The 15,869-nt window shown below is 41.8% G+C and overlaps 2 protein-coding genes across 3 annotated transcripts in view; one reads left to right on the top strand and one right to left on the bottom strand.

Moving 5' to 3' along the window:
- Positions 1-222: 222 nt before the first annotated feature.
- LOC109486862 (protein ZINC INDUCED FACILITATOR-LIKE 1-like) lies at positions 223-9,848 on the bottom strand. Of its 2 annotated transcripts, XM_019790775.1 has the most exons (15): positions 9,616-9,848; positions 7,650-7,764; positions 7,234-7,295; positions 7,095-7,126; positions 6,648-6,707; positions 5,588-5,675; positions 5,053-5,124; positions 4,790-4,922; positions 4,384-4,497; positions 3,956-4,056; positions 3,220-3,330; positions 2,415-2,797; positions 1,707-1,755; positions 1,378-1,486; positions 223-916 (listed from the first exon to the last, which is right to left on the bottom strand). In XM_019790775.1, the coding sequence occupies exons 1-15, from the start codon at positions 9,661-9,663 to the stop codon at positions 630-632; spliced, it is 1,764 nt and encodes a 587-aa protein (XP_019646334.1). In that variant the 5' UTR covers positions 9,664-9,848; the 3' UTR covers positions 223-629. The 2 variants fall into 2 exon arrangements, with proteins under 2 accessions (XP_019646334.1, XP_019646340.1); XM_019790781.1 differs by lacking the exon at positions 7,650-7,764.
- A 5,168-nt stretch (positions 9,849-15,016) lies between these two features.
- LOC109486620 (probable peptide/nitrate transporter At3g43790) overlaps positions 15,017-15,869 on the top strand; it is a 4,953-nt gene continuing 4,100 nt past the window's right edge. Inside the window, exon 1 of the mRNA XM_019790481.1 lies at positions 15,017-15,145. Within this exon, the coding sequence (XP_019646040.1) occupies positions 15,017-15,145 (129 nt within the window). The remainder of the gene's footprint in view (positions 15,146-15,869) is intronic.

Below are 15,869 nucleotides of genomic sequence, written 5' to 3'. Positions count from 1 at the left end.
TCTTTTATATCGTACTTTTCGTTCCATAAGACTGCACGGCCGGGCCCCGGTTTGGAAATGTGACCTCAGCATAACTTGTGAACATGGAAAGGTGTGAGTTTCGTTGTGTTGGAACAGACGCTAGAAGACGCCACCAGAAGGTAGGTACAGTATATCAAGTTGTGTTCTTATCCCGTCACCAGTTATTCCCATGCCACTTCGGCACCAGTTTTCTGTGGTCAAGAGGTCTTCATTTGGATGTGTTATTGCTTGGCACTGTTCACCATTTGAGATGCGGTCTCTGTGTGCAAAACAAAAACAACGTCGATCAAATGTGACGGTGTTTTTTTTTCTTAAGTTTTTTTTTAATTATTCCAGGAAGATGTACTCGTAAGAAGTGGTGATGGCACACTCAAGTTTTTTCAACTCATTTCTATACTGCCACCAACACAGTACTCATTTCACCTGCCTATTTGCCTGTCAATGGACCGAAGTTTCGTTTCAACCTTCTGTGAGAAGTGTGCAATATGACCTTGGCCGGTGGGGTGGGGTGATGGGCTGATGTTTGTTACACTGTCTTCTGATGTCGGAGTCCTTCATTGAGGGTCAGTCTATAGAAAATGATTCGTTTCGAGATCTTTACATCGGATCTAAGTAACATTTGGAGGAAGCAGATAATTAGTTTCAAAGTCGTCATTATCATCTATGCCATCAATCCAAGTCTTGCCATCGCGTGTTCTAAAATGCATACTTAATTTCTCCTCTTCTTCTTCCTCTTGGTCTTCTTCCCTCTCGTCCTCTCCCTCTGATAATGTCAGACTGTCGGCCCTGGGCAGGTTGCTGGAAGCCGGTAGACTTGCACATAGGACCGCCACGAGGATACACAGGACGGCCACCAGATAGAAGGACAGGTGGTGATCCAGCGGCCAGGGCAACCCTGCCAACAAAGGAAAGAGAAAATCAGTTTACAGATGTGTCTTTCTCAAAATGATCAGAGGGAGAAGAAAGTTTAGTGGATTGAAAACTGATCAGGTTACTTCACCGGTAACTTTCCTTCCGTCTTTGAAAGTTCATCTGTGTTGGTAGTTACATGTACCAGGGACATTTTACATTTGCCATTGTATACCGTACTTGCATGGACATACTCAACCGCGACGGGGGGCGACATAGTCTACCCAATGAGGATATAGTCTACCAGCTACCTTTGACCCAGTGTTGACGCCACACTTCAAAGAAGTCACGTGACAAGTCTCACTCGGTCAGTCTACTGAGGAAGACCAGAGTGACTCTAGCTCTAGATATATAGTTCTTTGTGTCGGATCAAAAGTTTAAAACTTTCGACAAAATTCCTACGCGTGTTGCAGATAGATATGAAGTACAAGTGAGCTGCCGCCCTACCGTTATCGGTGGTCCAGGCGAACAGGTTGGCGCTCACCGCCGGTCCCACCAGCCGGGACAGCGCCGCCAGGGTCTGCGCGATGCCGTTAACTGTCCCCCGGTTGGATTGCTTTGCCGACATAAAAGGACATCATTATAAACATCAGCATTTACCTGACTTTATACTGAAATTGTGGGCAATAAAATTCCCATTCATACTGATGCGGGACTCTTATACCAAGCACATCTGATTCCAATGTCTTTTATTGCTGTTCCATTTGAGGGTATATGTTTCGGTTGTTAATTAATCTTTGGGAAATACACAATGATATAGTAGATATGATACTCACCACACCGGCGTTTCCTACCATCACAGTGACGGCCAGGTATGTTTGTGCGCTGAAAGATTAAGGAAATCCATTCATCCGAAGAATTACCTACAAAAAGTATCCATACCCGATTGTCGGAAAAATTGGGAATTTCCTTTCGTCTGACTGTATATTTTCAGTAATATTTCATGTACCCTATATCCTAGTGTTACTCAAATGGCCACCACAATTTTACTTCGTAACAAAAATGAGTATAAGGCTATCAGTTTTCGGTGACTACACATCTCATGTCCCGGACTCTTGTGAGTTATCAATACTATAGAAAACAAGCTGCCAGGGGGTTCAAACTAATGTCCCTTTTTTCCTAGTCCAAGAGCTATCTACCATCCAAGATTCGTGACCCAAGCATGTCTAGATCACGAGATATCAAAACAGGAAGTTCTGCTGCAGTACGTAGGAAAGCCGCCAGCGAGCCCAAAATCTAATTATTTCTAGGTCTAATAAAGACCTACCCACCTCCCAAGTTTAATAACAATCCATCTAAAGCTTCTTGAGTTATCGTGCTAAACACACACACACACGCGCGCGCACACACACACACACACACACACACACACACACACACACACACACACACAAACGCTACTGAAAACATAAATTTCTTGGCGAAGGTGATAAAGAACCCCTAAGACAAAAATTCTACTTTACCGTAGTAGCAAAGTATCTTACGTTCCCTGTTCCATCACCAATACAACAGCCAGCAGTGGACCCCAGACTCTGGCGGGTAGTTCTGAGGCCTGATGCTGGGAGGTCTTCCTCCTGTCCCCGGCTAGCCGACACTGGCCGGTAACTACTGTCGCGTTCAGTTCTGTCGTTGGCTGTATGTAACTTTCTGTTACTAGTGGCGAGGTCGAAAATTGCTCAGGAGCAGCCGTGAAGTTCAGTGTCAAATCGCTAGAGTTCGCTGTTTGGAGAAGTTGTTGACTCCTTACTGCACCTGTGATGTTGACCATGGACGGAAGCAAGCTGATACCCACTGCGTAAAACAGAACTCCAGACAGGAACACCGTCTTGTATGTAAACTTAGACGCTATGTATGGGTTTAACGTTGCCTAAAGGAGAGAGAGAGACACACAGAGAAAAAACTGTCATGTCGTATACTAGTAGTATAATTATATGTCATACAGAAATTAAACATATTATGGCAATTGCGCAATCTAACAATTGACAAATGACCCCGGCTCAAGACATATGTGCATTTCTTTAGAAAATTGAAGACAGATGCTGGGAGGCGAGAACGGATACGGAATATACGGCCCTGTTTAGACGAAATAGGTGGAAGCGCGATTCTGGTAAATCGCATACCTCTCATCTGGTCCACGTGTATGCTACACGTTCCTTCGAAATCGTGTCCAAGCACGATTCGGCTAAACTATAAAATTGCTGTTTGATGAAAACACGCAAGGTGGCGTCGTATCAATGACCTGTGTTTATGTTTGTTCTTTAATGTCAAAGAAGAAGTGAATACAAGTACATGCGTGGCGGTTCCATAGATGGCGATAGTGGTCAGGACGATGGAAATCTCCGCAGCGTCAAAGTTGTAGCCGCCATGTTGGGAGTCAGACACCAGGAGGAGGGGTAACAACTGCAGGGGTGGTAAAAATACAGAACAAGACGTCAGTACACATCGTCTAGTTCACCGACAAGGAACCTAAACTACCTGTTGTCATATTTCTCGCCATTCTTAACGAAGGACTCTGGATGACAAGCCTCTACCAGGCTTCGGAAAGCGGCTGGAAGAGTAGAAATTGGCCAAAAAGAGAGATAACATGGCGGGGAGTTGGTACGGTGGCTCCCAAATGTACTCTAACGCGGAGCGATTCCCTGGCATGTTATCTCACAGTCTATTTGGCACATTTCTACTCTTCAAGCCGCCTCATGAAGCCCGGTAGAGACTACTGGATGACCACAATTTATAGAAACAAACCGGTAGATACAGGAAACTCTTGAAGAATCAAACAACGTAGGAACGCGCAAACATCTAACGTTACTTGTCACCAGCCTCGCCGAACACCAATGAATTTTGCGCCTAGTGTTCGGGAGGCCAAATTCTAACCTCCAAGCAGATCCTACGGTATCCATTGGCCTGACGAGTGTCCATTTGCTTCGGTGGGAAAAAGGACACTCCTCTTGCTAATAGATACTGTCTTGCCACCGTAGGCTCTGCTTTGGGATTGGTCAAATTCGTGAATGTGTGACAGAGGCTTTACCTGAACGCCGCAGATGGTCACCAATGCGAAGAGAGCGTACAGCGCACAGGGGATCAGCACCAGTCTGTCCCGCAGCAGGCTGCACGTGGACTCCTCTTGTCCTGTGGAGAAAACAGTTTTACCTGTTTTTTAAAACGTACTAGCACAACTGGTCGTAGGATTTTAGCGCCTTTACGATAGAATGAATTGTCGTAGATGAAAATTTCTGTAAACGAATTTGTGTCTTAGCCATTCTTAATTACCTCCATGAAAAAATGGAGGTATTGTTTTGGTGTGTCTGTCTGTCTGTGTGTGTTTCCGCACATTTGTAGAAAAACGTTTACATCTGTTTATGGTTATTATTTTATGGTAGAGGTTTAACACAAGAAGGACATGTAGACTAAATTGTAGATAAAACAGTTTTACTTATAAGTAAAATATTTACTTACGGCGTGGTTTTTCCTTGTCGTCTTCATCCGCGTCTTGCGTAGATATTTTGGTCAAACTGATATAATCAACCTTGGGTTTTTTATCCAGAGATTCGCCCAGAAAAATGCAGCCACCTGTTAATTGTGAAAATTTTTATAGTAGTCAAAATGATGTATAGTTGAACAGTCGAACACACATTGCGAAACTGTGCTTTGAGACAATCGGATACACATAAGAGGTGAAATCAGACTCTTTCATGCAAGGAAATTTAAACGCTGGTGGAGACCAATCAAATACGACTTATACGTGTACGTCACGCCCAAACTGACCTATCAGAATGAAGAACTGCAAACATGCAAGAAAATATAAACGCTGGTGGCGACCAATCAAGTACGACTTAGACGTATACGTCACGCCCAAACTGACCTATCAGAATGCAGAGCTGCAAACACGCCACTACGGCGCAGGGCAGCAGGTACGGGAACTGCTTGAAGAAAGGTTTGTCGAACGTCTGGAATCTTGTAGCTGGACAGGCCAAAAATCCACCCAGTATCGGGCCCTAGGCAAGCGTAACGACATTGATTAGATTGTTGGTAAACAAAAATTCTACCAGCTGCAAAGATCATCACATGAAAGGTATTTAAAAAAAATTGTTTCTTTATTTACATATTGTGCACAGATGTACTTACCACAAAGTGGGCCACATTGTCAGGAAGCCAGGTATACGAAAAGGCAAATGAATGGAACTTAGGAGGACAAATCTGCAGATAAAAACACGATACAGAGGACGAGTTATCAGAGATGCGTTTCGAACACAGGATTGTCTATCAGTTTATAAAGGTTATGTGTACGAAACTGGCACGAGCTAGGAATTGCCTTGGCAAATACATTATGTTTACCCTCGCATATGGTCTACTCTGTTAATTCTTACTCAAACACATTCACATATATGGTCAGACATGAGTCTAAATCCCTCCTTCTATAAAATTGCAACATGGTGTAACACCAGTTACCATGGTGACAGACGTCAACAAATCAGGTCATTGTTTGGAGAAGAAGAAGAGGAGGAAACGTAACAAAAACAATATCTTTTCCTTCGGTAAACATAATAACTTATCTAGCCACACTTCGAACCTAAGGTCCAGTCGAATATTTTTCTTGGCAGGTATTGACTCAGCTTGGAAACTGGCATCCATTAAAATCAGGTACGTAAACGACATTCACCTCGTACAGGTACGTCTTGGCTACACCCAGCGTGCCGTTCAGAAGTCCTTCGAAAAACAGCACACCGACGGCCCATAGAAAGGAGAAACTTGATCGGAGGAAACATGTCAATCGGTCAGGATGTGTTAGAAAACTCACGCGTGTTGGTACGATACATTATCGGATATACTTCTTTTAACACTTAATCTTTTAACGCTGAAATGTTACAACTGTAAATGTGAATGTACATGTAATGTACAACACACGTCGATGAAGGTTAGACATCCAGGTAATACGATACGCCAAAAAAACAGTTACTCAAGCAACTGGATATGATTTTGAAAACGTCAGACGTTTCAGCTAGTATCCACTAGCTTTCGTCAGTGACTGAGAGACCAAAGGGGAAATGCAGGGGAAGACCCTGCATTTCCCCTCTGGTCACCGACGAAAGCTAGTGGATACTAGCTGAAACGTCTGACGTTTTCAAAATCATATCCAGTTGCTTGAGTAACTGTTTTTTGGCGTAATGTACAACACAATTCAGGCTGTTTCAGCCTGCAATGTTGTTTTTCTGACGAATAATAAAGTAAGTTTTTTTCAATACATATATCGAAATGCTTATTTTGATCTCGATGAATACAGCCGAACATTTGATGAGCTTTCTTCCAGAATCACTGAATAGGCCTAGGATAAGGCGTGGCAAAATTTGCAAAAGGAGTTAAACTAGGCTATTGCAAACATTCTTGACTAGAATGGCAACATTTTCAAAGCAAATGCATCATGTTTACCTTCGCATATGGTCTGCTCTTTTAATTTTTTGCACATTCATATACATGGTCAGACAGGAGTATAACTCCCTCCTGCTATAAAATTGCAACATGATGTAACCCGACACTAGTTACCATGGTGACAGACGTCTGGTTCAGGTCATTGACCTTATTGGTTGGGAGAAGAAGAAGAGGAATCCGAGCAAAAGCAATATGTTTTCCTTTGGTAAATATAAATGTGACAATGAGCTTTTCTTCAAGAAAATGCTGTATGGCATAACGAAAAAAATAAAGATGGTCGCTGAAGTTCTCACCTGAAGCCCACTAGCACCGTGCCTACCAGCAGCGCCGTGGCCGAACTCAACAGGATGGGTCTGGGCAGCAAGAAACACACTCATATATTATCAGTTCCACGTCACTATTGGGCCCACTATTGCACTACAGTATACCATATCATATACTAATATCTTATTATGACTCGTAAAACATGTTTCGTACACACATTAAAAATGCTCATGGCATGCTGATCTAACGAATCATATTTTGTAAATGGATTAAAGGATATCATAATATATAGCCAGAAGACGTCGACCAATCAGAAGGCTCCATTTCCCATTGGTTATCAGGCCGCAACTTCAAAAGTGGTCGGATATTCGCTACGCACACTCGGTGATTTAGTCGGTAGTTATCGCACCTTACCCGGGATTATCTCACCATGTACACCTCGGGGCGGGGCATTAACGCTTTATTGTTGGCCTTACCTTCTCCCAACAATGTCCGACAGCTTCCCCCACTGAAAAAAGTAATATATAGAGCTTTATTTTAAATTATTACATTCTGTCATGTCTATGACAACAGTAAATTGTAGAAAACATAAGTAATGTAGCAAGATATACCTACCATAAAACACCCGAGAAAAGTACCAGTGAATGTCGCACTCGTCAGGAACCCTGCATAGTATCCTAGCCGAGAGGGATACATGGAGAAATAGAAATGTTTAGATAGAAGTCTACCTTCATCTATTTAATCTATTGGCATGCCTGAAATAAAGAAATAATAATAATAATTTAATAATTGGACATTTGAAAGCAAATTCACAAACCAAGACCTGAGTTGTAATGTCTTATGCGTGAATGCCAGCTGCAGTCTGATGTAACATTTCCGAAAGCCACGTCTCAGAAATACGTCAGTACTATACTTGAAGAACGGCACCCGATTTAGCTGCAAAGCTGTATACATACATGTACGGCGAATTGTTTGTTGACAACTGGATCGAACTACGAAGCTAAAAGGCCTAAAACGAAGCTAAAATGTACCTATCTGGTTGCTCTTCAGGTACGGGAAGAAGTCGTGTGTGAGGAACGGGAGAAATGGGTTCCTGGTGCTGCCTGAAATGGGCCCTATCGACAGAAGCACCGCTAAAACTGTGACCTGAAACCAAGACAACATTAACTGTACGTCGATGAAGGTTAGACATCCAGGTAATACGATACGCCAAAAAAGCAGTTACCCGAGCAACTGGGTATGATTTTGGAAACGGTCAGACGTTTCAGCTAGTATCCACTAGCTTTCGTCAGTGACAGAGACCGTTTCCAAAATCATATCCAGTTGCTTGAGTAACTGCTTTTTTTGGCGTAACATTAACTGTAACTGGCCATGGTCTGCATTAGATTCATAATTTGTATCGTAGTATATCGTAAGGATATATACACGCACATCCGTAAATAAATTCATGAGGCTGGTAGAACATACACTCCAAGCAGAGGTTGATGGGAGAAGATCGTTACCTTTTTATATATAGCCCGTTTTTATGTCGCTATCCCCACCTTGAGTGGCCAATTGGACCCTCTCTGACCAATGCATACTGGACAATTTGATACTATCTTTTGCCACCCTAGGATTTTCTTCTTACACAACTGTAATGTTTCTCAACTGCTTTTACGTTTCGATGCCTGTCAGACATCTTCCTCAGAGCTTCTGACTCTCTAGCACTACTTCTTGCCGCTGTATGCAGCCAAACTAGATGGCGCTTTTGTGGCTAAAACACAATCCCAAACGTGGCTAAGTGTGTATCCCCCCTCGTCCCGGTTAACGTTCATCACTGGAGTTGACATTGGCTAGCATTATTGGTTACATAAAGCGGCGAGAAGAAGCACTCCAGTCAGAAGCTCTGAGGAAGATATCTGGCAGACATCGAAACGTAAGCAGGTGAGAAACATTACCAGTTGTGTAAGAAGAAAGTCCTAATACAATGTACTAGTATCATATATAGATGTCCAGACTATGCATGATGTACAAAATGACTAATAAACTGGTGAATGTCCCAACTACTAATACCAGCCCAGAAGAGAACAAGAAAGAGCCATGCCTTCAAGTACCAGAGTTATCAACCAAGGATTGAGGTGTTCAAGAATTCATTCTTTCCTAGAACTATTGCAGAGTGGAACTCACTGTCACCAAGTACATACAGTAGGGGCATTGTCAATAGATAGCTAGCTTTAAACAAAGTCTAGAGCTAGAGGTTCAAGGGTTAGGCGTAACAAGTCGATCGGTGTAATATAGCCAGCTGCCGCCGCGCCGCGTGCCTGCGAAGCTGGTGTGTTACGCCGAAAGGCGGTTATACCGGCTATACAGATACAGATACAGACGTACAGCATATATACTTCTATGAGACAGTATACAGACAACAGTGCCTGTAGCTATACGGCAAAGTTGTTGTTCCGGTCTCTGACTCCGGGACGCAAGTCAAAGGTCAGCAACACAGAATTTCAAAATACTAGATGAGCATATCCTGTCAACATTGGTTCATGAAGAATAGAAGATGAGCACAATATCACTTTTTTTTACCTTTGTAAAAAAAGCTTAAACATGTATGTTTTCAGTGTCGTCTGTCACTATATACTAGACAGTATAGGTCAAGAAATTTTGAATAAACGAGTCAGTAAACGAGTCAGTAAAGGTTGATATCAATTTTCGATTTCCGAATTGAACAGGGCAGCCTCGGTAGCTGTTAGAGGACTGTTGTCACCGATGTGTAGAAAGATGTAAGTATCTATATCAGAGACCAATGTTGACGTGAACTGAGTCGAAATGTAACGTCACAGCAGAAATGTACTTTCACACTGTGTAGTAGCAAAATGGAAGACTCATATGGTGCCAATACTATCTAAGATGAAGTCGAATACTAGCTACTGTAATGGCTTCACAGTGCCTGTCTTACGTATACGGCCACCTTACTAGAAACAGACGCTAGAAGACGACACCTCGTACATGTATACATACCTGTTTGACCGGAAATTGGCGCCACAGCGCTCTGATGTTACCAACCATGTTTACAAACCCGGAGTACACACAGGTGAGCACAGGTATGGATATAACGACACGTCACCAGACACGGGCGTCCTGCAACGATCAGTTTGATAGGCCGTCAGCACGCGATCATACGATGCGCTGTGTGTCTTTCTTCGACTGACCTTAAGTGAATTAGTCTTAAATTAGACAATCACTGGCAGGTCCTGGACTGATCGTAAAGCCACGCCCACCTTCGTCAAAACATAGACATGCAAATGATTAGCAGACATGGAGCCACTCTCTCATTGGTCGAACCGGTAATTACCATTATCGCAATAATTTAACAGCTGATCGTGGTGGACATTCCGACTATTCTCCTGTGCATTTATTTTCACCAATCATGACGCCGCGTACACAATGCCGTCCAACACCCCTGAATGCAACAAACCCTGTAATTGGACCGCGGTCATGTCATAGGTTAGCTGGCAAGGACATTCTTGTTCCTGAAAACCGGTATATCAGCACATGGTATGACAATGCCGCCCGTGCGGGGAGTTGGATTTTCGGCGTGTTTGAGGCTGCTTTCATAGAATAGTAAACGAACAACACTTTATTTTAGACTGTACTTTATATTCTAATGAAAGATCTGTCCTTTTTAAGCATATCAAAGAGAAGTTCCCATACTAAATGCAAACGATAGATTTATATTTTTGATGCGTCTAGACAAACCCTGTATCACAAACATGATCTGTTCCAACATTTTCCATTGTATAAAAAAGCGAGAAGAATTTGACCACCCTGTATTAACTCAGTAACTAGAACACTTTGTATTAGCCTAGTATAGTACCCTTGTATGTTCCTTATGTATGTATGTCTAAGTCAAGCAGTAGTGTATCTTTTGTCTCCACATTTCTACATACGTTTGTTATGTGTCTGTTAAGTCTTGACCTGTGCCTAGTCCGTCGTGGCATGAATGTACAATAAATGTATTTTATTTCATTATTAAGAAGCGGGGGCAAGCTGAACCCCCACTATCCAAAATTTATGCTTGACACAAGTTACCCGCATTTGTGGTAACCCACGTTGAGAGAGATATACCCCATGGGGTACTCGTGTCGCACCAGGAGAGTTTCACTTTCAGGTATACTTCCCAGTCAACGCAGCAAATCTACTGGATAGGTATGCTGTGTTGTACCTGTGGTCATTATCATTGCGTAAAGTTCGTTTTATTACATATCTGACGATCAGAGTTCGGTAATATGTGATAGAAAGGGACCTGGTTCTTTCTAGAAAGTTTCTAAAGGACAGTTGAATGTAAAAAACGCCCTTTTTTACATGGACGTTTCATATTTGTTTGGCCGACAAAGTTTGTGGACTGATTTACATTAACATATATGATAACACGTGTCTCTTTTTTTGTATTTCTTACATTGTCATGTTAATAATATTGTAATAACCGACCACTTTGGATGAGAAATGGAGCTTTCTCATACGTCGGCTATATGATAATAATGAATGAAGACCTCTCTTGTACATTTTTGCCCCACTGGGCTAAATACAGGTCACATGTTGACAATCATATACATAAACGTGTCGTGGCCGGCGTCGTGTGGCGTAGTGGTAGAGCGTTCGGCGCTCAAACAAGGAGACTCGGGTTCGATCCCGGATATGTCCGAACATGCACCCCGACGTTGTGCCCTTGGGAAAGGCATCCCCCCTTTGGAGGGAGAAGCCTCCAAGCCTCCACGAGAGCAGCGCCAGACGGGCTGGCGTGATCAAGGCGAACCTTGAGCGTAACCTATCCTACCATAACAAATTCAAGCCTTTTGATTTTTAACCTCCTTGTTTCCGATCAACCTATGGCATGGGTGTGCTCCAATCACACGGTTCGTTACATCCAGGATGTTGGACGGCGCTCTGTGATGTCGGATCGGCGGCGATCACTGCACTTCTCTGTGTTTGACAAATTTAGGACCTAATTTCAGTCGAGGAAAGACCGCGCATCGTATGATCGGATCATAAGATTATTCCAAGTGCTGACGGCCGGCTGTCAAACTGATCGTTGCAGGACGCCCGTGTCTGGTGACGTGTCGTTATATCCATACCTGTGCTCACCTGTGTGTACTCCGGGTTTGTAAACATGGTTGGTAACATCAGAGCGCTGTGGCGCCAATTTCCGGTCAAACAGGTATGTATACATGTGTGAGGTGGCGTCTGCTAGCGTATGTTTCTAGTAAGGTGGCCGTGAGGAGGGTACTGTGAAGATATTGCGAATACTTATTTGAATTCATCTTATGTGTGTATAAAGCTGGCAGTTACAGGGTAGGCACAGTGACTTCTTTCCATGCCGATATTCGACTAAATGTTACGCAGAATAGACTAGGCATGCAAAATTAATTTTCTATTTTTGTTACTACGCAGTGTACACTACTGCTGTAATGACGTTATGTCTCGGAGATTAAAAAATCAGGCTTGATTTTTTACCTTCTTGATCCAGGCTTACTTTTCACGTATCTCTGAAAAATGCTCACAAAATATGACTATGATTTCTACACGTCGGCGACAATTATAACAACTTCAACGACTGCCACATTCAGTTCTGAAATCGACACAGTTAAACTCTGAATTCCGCGATCTCATACCGTCGAAAACTATGTTCAACCTAAAGTTTACAGCTATCATGCTATATACTAACAACCTATTGTTCTAACGGTAATCGGGCCTCAACTTCTCAAGTAATAATGTCTACGTATTTATACGGACAGATAGACAAGCATACAGACAAACGGCACTGAAAATATAACCTTCTTTCCAAAGGCAAAAATCAAAGTGACATTGTGTTCATTTTTGCTCGTCCGAATAATCGATGCTCCCAGGATATCATTCTATTTTGAGATCCTGTGTTTATGTGTTGCTAACATTTGCATATAACGGTTCCGTATGCCTATTTGCAGTGTTGTCATATTTTCATTGCACTGTCGCAAAACACAAGAGCTATTTACGTGTATATGTCAATGTTGATTCTTACGATACTACGATATAAACTATGAGTCTAATGTATACCTTGGCCAGTTACAGTTAATGTTGTCTTTTGTTTCAGGTCGCAATTTTAGGGGTGCTCCTGTCGATAGGGTCCATCGCTGGAAGCACCATTCACCCATTTCTCCCGTTCCTCACACACGACTTCTTTCCCTACCTAAAGAGTATACCAGATAGGTACATCGCATTTAGCTTCGATCGAGCAGAAATAAACAATTCGCCGTATGCATACAGCTTCAATATGAATCATTGGCGTTCTTTAATTATACGGAAGTTCAAGTAGAAGAGAGGGTGATCTGGATCAAATTATGCTAATTTATGCAAAATTATTTACATATGCAAATTGTTGCAGATGCATGCACTTTTATGCAACATTTTAGTTAATTAACGAAATGCAATCAAATATTTTAATGTATGCATAAATAGGTGTTGATTCATACCTAATTATGGGTTAATTTATGCACATTTTCAATTTTATTGACGTCGACAAACATATGATGTTTGATTTTAGACAACTTAGGCCTTGGTTTCTTTCGAATATCTGTTTCATTAGGAAAACATATATATTGATTCAATAAAGAAAACGTGAAATAAGCAGATGAAGGTCTATGTAAACATATCTATGATATGTCGATGAAGGTTAGACATCCAGGTAATACGATACGCCAAAAAGCAGTTACTCAAGCAACTGGATATGATTTTGGAAACGGTCAGACGTTTCAGCTAGTATTCACTAGCTTTCGTCAGTGACTGAGAGACCAGAGGAGAAATGAAGGTTTATAAATTATAAGCACTAACAATTGATCGATATGCAAATAACTAATAACTAATTTGCATTATCTTGTCTTGACTTGTCCTACTTTTGTTCCCTTTTCGACTTCAAAAAAATGTCTTCACTTTATTTCCATATCAATCTATAGTTAGTGCTTATAAACCTGCATTTCTCCTCTGGTCTCTCGGTCACTGACGAAAGCTAGTGGATACTAGTTGAAACGTCTGACCGTTTCTAAAATCATATCCAGTTGCTTGAGTAACTGCTTTTTGGCATATCTATGATCTCCATGTATCCCTCTCGGCTAGGGTACTATGCCGGATACCTGACCAGTGCGACCTTCATTGGTGTGTTTCTTGGGAGTTTTATGGTAGGTATTTAAATATTACTGTCTTAATTAACCATGTATGTTTTCTACAAAAAATTGTTGTCATAGATATGAATCTTTAATTGCATGTTCATGCCCATGGGGCTAAATGCATACATCAGAGTGTGATGTTACATGTACATGTGCCTCATACTGATATGAATAAATGAAATAAATGGAGACGTGTGTATTGCTTTTTCAGTGGGGGAAACTATCGGACATCGTTGGCAGAAGGTAGGGTCATTATCCTTTAGGCCATGTTGATTTGATTATATGGATGACATCCGCGCGCGCATGAATTTTCGGCCGTTTCAAAAAAAAAAGTTTTCAATCATACTGTAAATCGTACAAAACAGTTGCAAAATAAGCAAAAATATACCGTAAGTTACAAAAAAAACCATACCAATGTCGTAGAATGCCAAAATCAAACGAAAAAAGACGAAATTGTAAAGAAATGAACTTGAAGACTAGATTATTCGCCAAACCATATTCTGTCCCATTTGTTCAACCCTCATGACCACGTAGATTTCATAATGAAAACAACTTTTTTTTTGCAAAACTTTTTTTTATTCGCACGCGCTCATAAATTTTGGGGTTCCCGGAGGATGTCATCCATATAATCAAATCAACATGGCCTAAAGGGCTGATTTCAACGCCCAAGAAATCAATAATAAGATATTATCACTAATGAATAGTTATATAACTCAAGTACAAAAATCTCATGCTTTCTTTAGCGTTCCAGCATTGTTACGGAAGTACTGGAAATGTACTAGGAGTAGAAGGCATTCAGCACCAAGGACAGTGGGCATATACGCTCTCATTTCCTATATATACCGTCGGTTTATGAAAAACGTAAACTGTTCTCCAACTCAAAATTTGACTCACCAGAAATTTTCGACTGAATCACTCAGTCTTCCTCAGCTATCTGACCCAAATGCTGTGGACGGGGGGGCGATATCGACTTCAGACAACCTTTGACCCTTTGCTGACGTCACACGTGGGAAAAATCACGTGTCCACAGCATTTGGGTCAGATAGCTGAGGAAGACTGAGTGATTCAGTCGAAAATTTCTGGTGAGTCAAATTTTGAGTTGGAGAACAGTTTAAGTTTTTCATAATGTAATTTACCAACTCAGATGAACTTTCATGCTGATACCGTCGGTTTGGTAGGTGTGGACTTACAGGTTTCATCTGATACGCCATCTCGCTCAAACGATGGACTTTGAGCGGTTCCAGAACCTTCGGTCCACAGAGGAGCTTGACTCTCGGCTTGCCGGCCAGCACACGCCGCTGGGCGGTTCCTCCCAGCACCAGGGGCAGCTCTCCCGCGTGGTCACTGTGGTTGTGCGTCACGAACATCGCGTCTGGGAACTTCTCGGGAGCTGTGGAGAAAGAAGATAATTGCTTTATTATCATTAAAAGGGGGATATAAAGACCTGTTGTGTCTAAGTGATTTAGACATCTTTTTTAGTGACTGTTCTTTGTGATTGGTTCGTGTATTTTGGGGATATGGCTGTAAAAGTTGTTAAAAGTAGCTGTGTATGCATATTTACTTCTACCTGTACTTGCTTTCACGATTTGAATAAACAGTGTTTAAAAAAAAGCGATATACGAAACTGCCTGTGTCGGAGAGAATTTGTAAATATTGCCCCTCAAATGCAGTGGAAGACGAAATTCATTTCATCTCTAACTGTCCATTTTATGACGACATCAGAAAACAATTATTTTGCACCGTGTCCAAAATGCTCCCTTACTTCCCCACCATTCCCTACCACGAAAAAACAATTTCACTACTAAAATCAAAGAACCCACACATTATAGAAGAAGTGGGTAAATTCGTCTTCCATTGCCTAAAAAGAAGAAGTCAAACCCAGTAAAACTAGTAGTTGCCATGTATGTTGTAGAATATAGTATAATGCTAGACGTAGATATAGTCTCACATACCACTGTATTTTCTTCCTTATGTTGTTTGTAACTGCAATTAGCCCTTGGGCAAGTATTTGCAATAAACTTTCACTATTATGAAGTTGACAAGTTTGAACTGCAATTTCCAACACAATATATTGGA

The sequence above is a fragment of the Branchiostoma belcheri genome, unplaced genomic scaffold (assembly GCF_001625305.1).
Source record: "Branchiostoma belcheri isolate BF01 breed outbred unplaced genomic scaffold, Haploidv18h27 scaffold110, whole genome shotgun sequence".
Classification (NCBI taxonomy): Eukaryota; Metazoa; Chordata; class Leptocardii; order Amphioxiformes; family Branchiostomatidae; genus Branchiostoma; species Branchiostoma belcheri.
Note: the sequence above shows the minus strand (reverse complement) of the source record. Positions and strands in the feature narration are given on the sequence as shown.

Excerpts from the sequence above, each read along its gene's own strand:
- LOC109486862 (XM_019790775.1), bottom strand. The coding sequence starts at position 9,663 with ATGGTTGGTAACATCAGAGCGCTGTGGCGCCAATTTCCGGTCAAACAG. Across the intron at positions 7,296-7,649 it reads CCTGAAGAGCAACCAGATAG|GATACTATGCAGGGTTCCTG; the intron begins GTACATTTTAGC and ends CCTCTCGGCTAG. Across the intron at positions 3,331-3,955 it reads TGACCATCTGCGGCGTTCAG|TTGTTACCCCTCCTCCTGGT; the intron begins GTAAAGCCTCTG and ends CCACCCCTGCAG.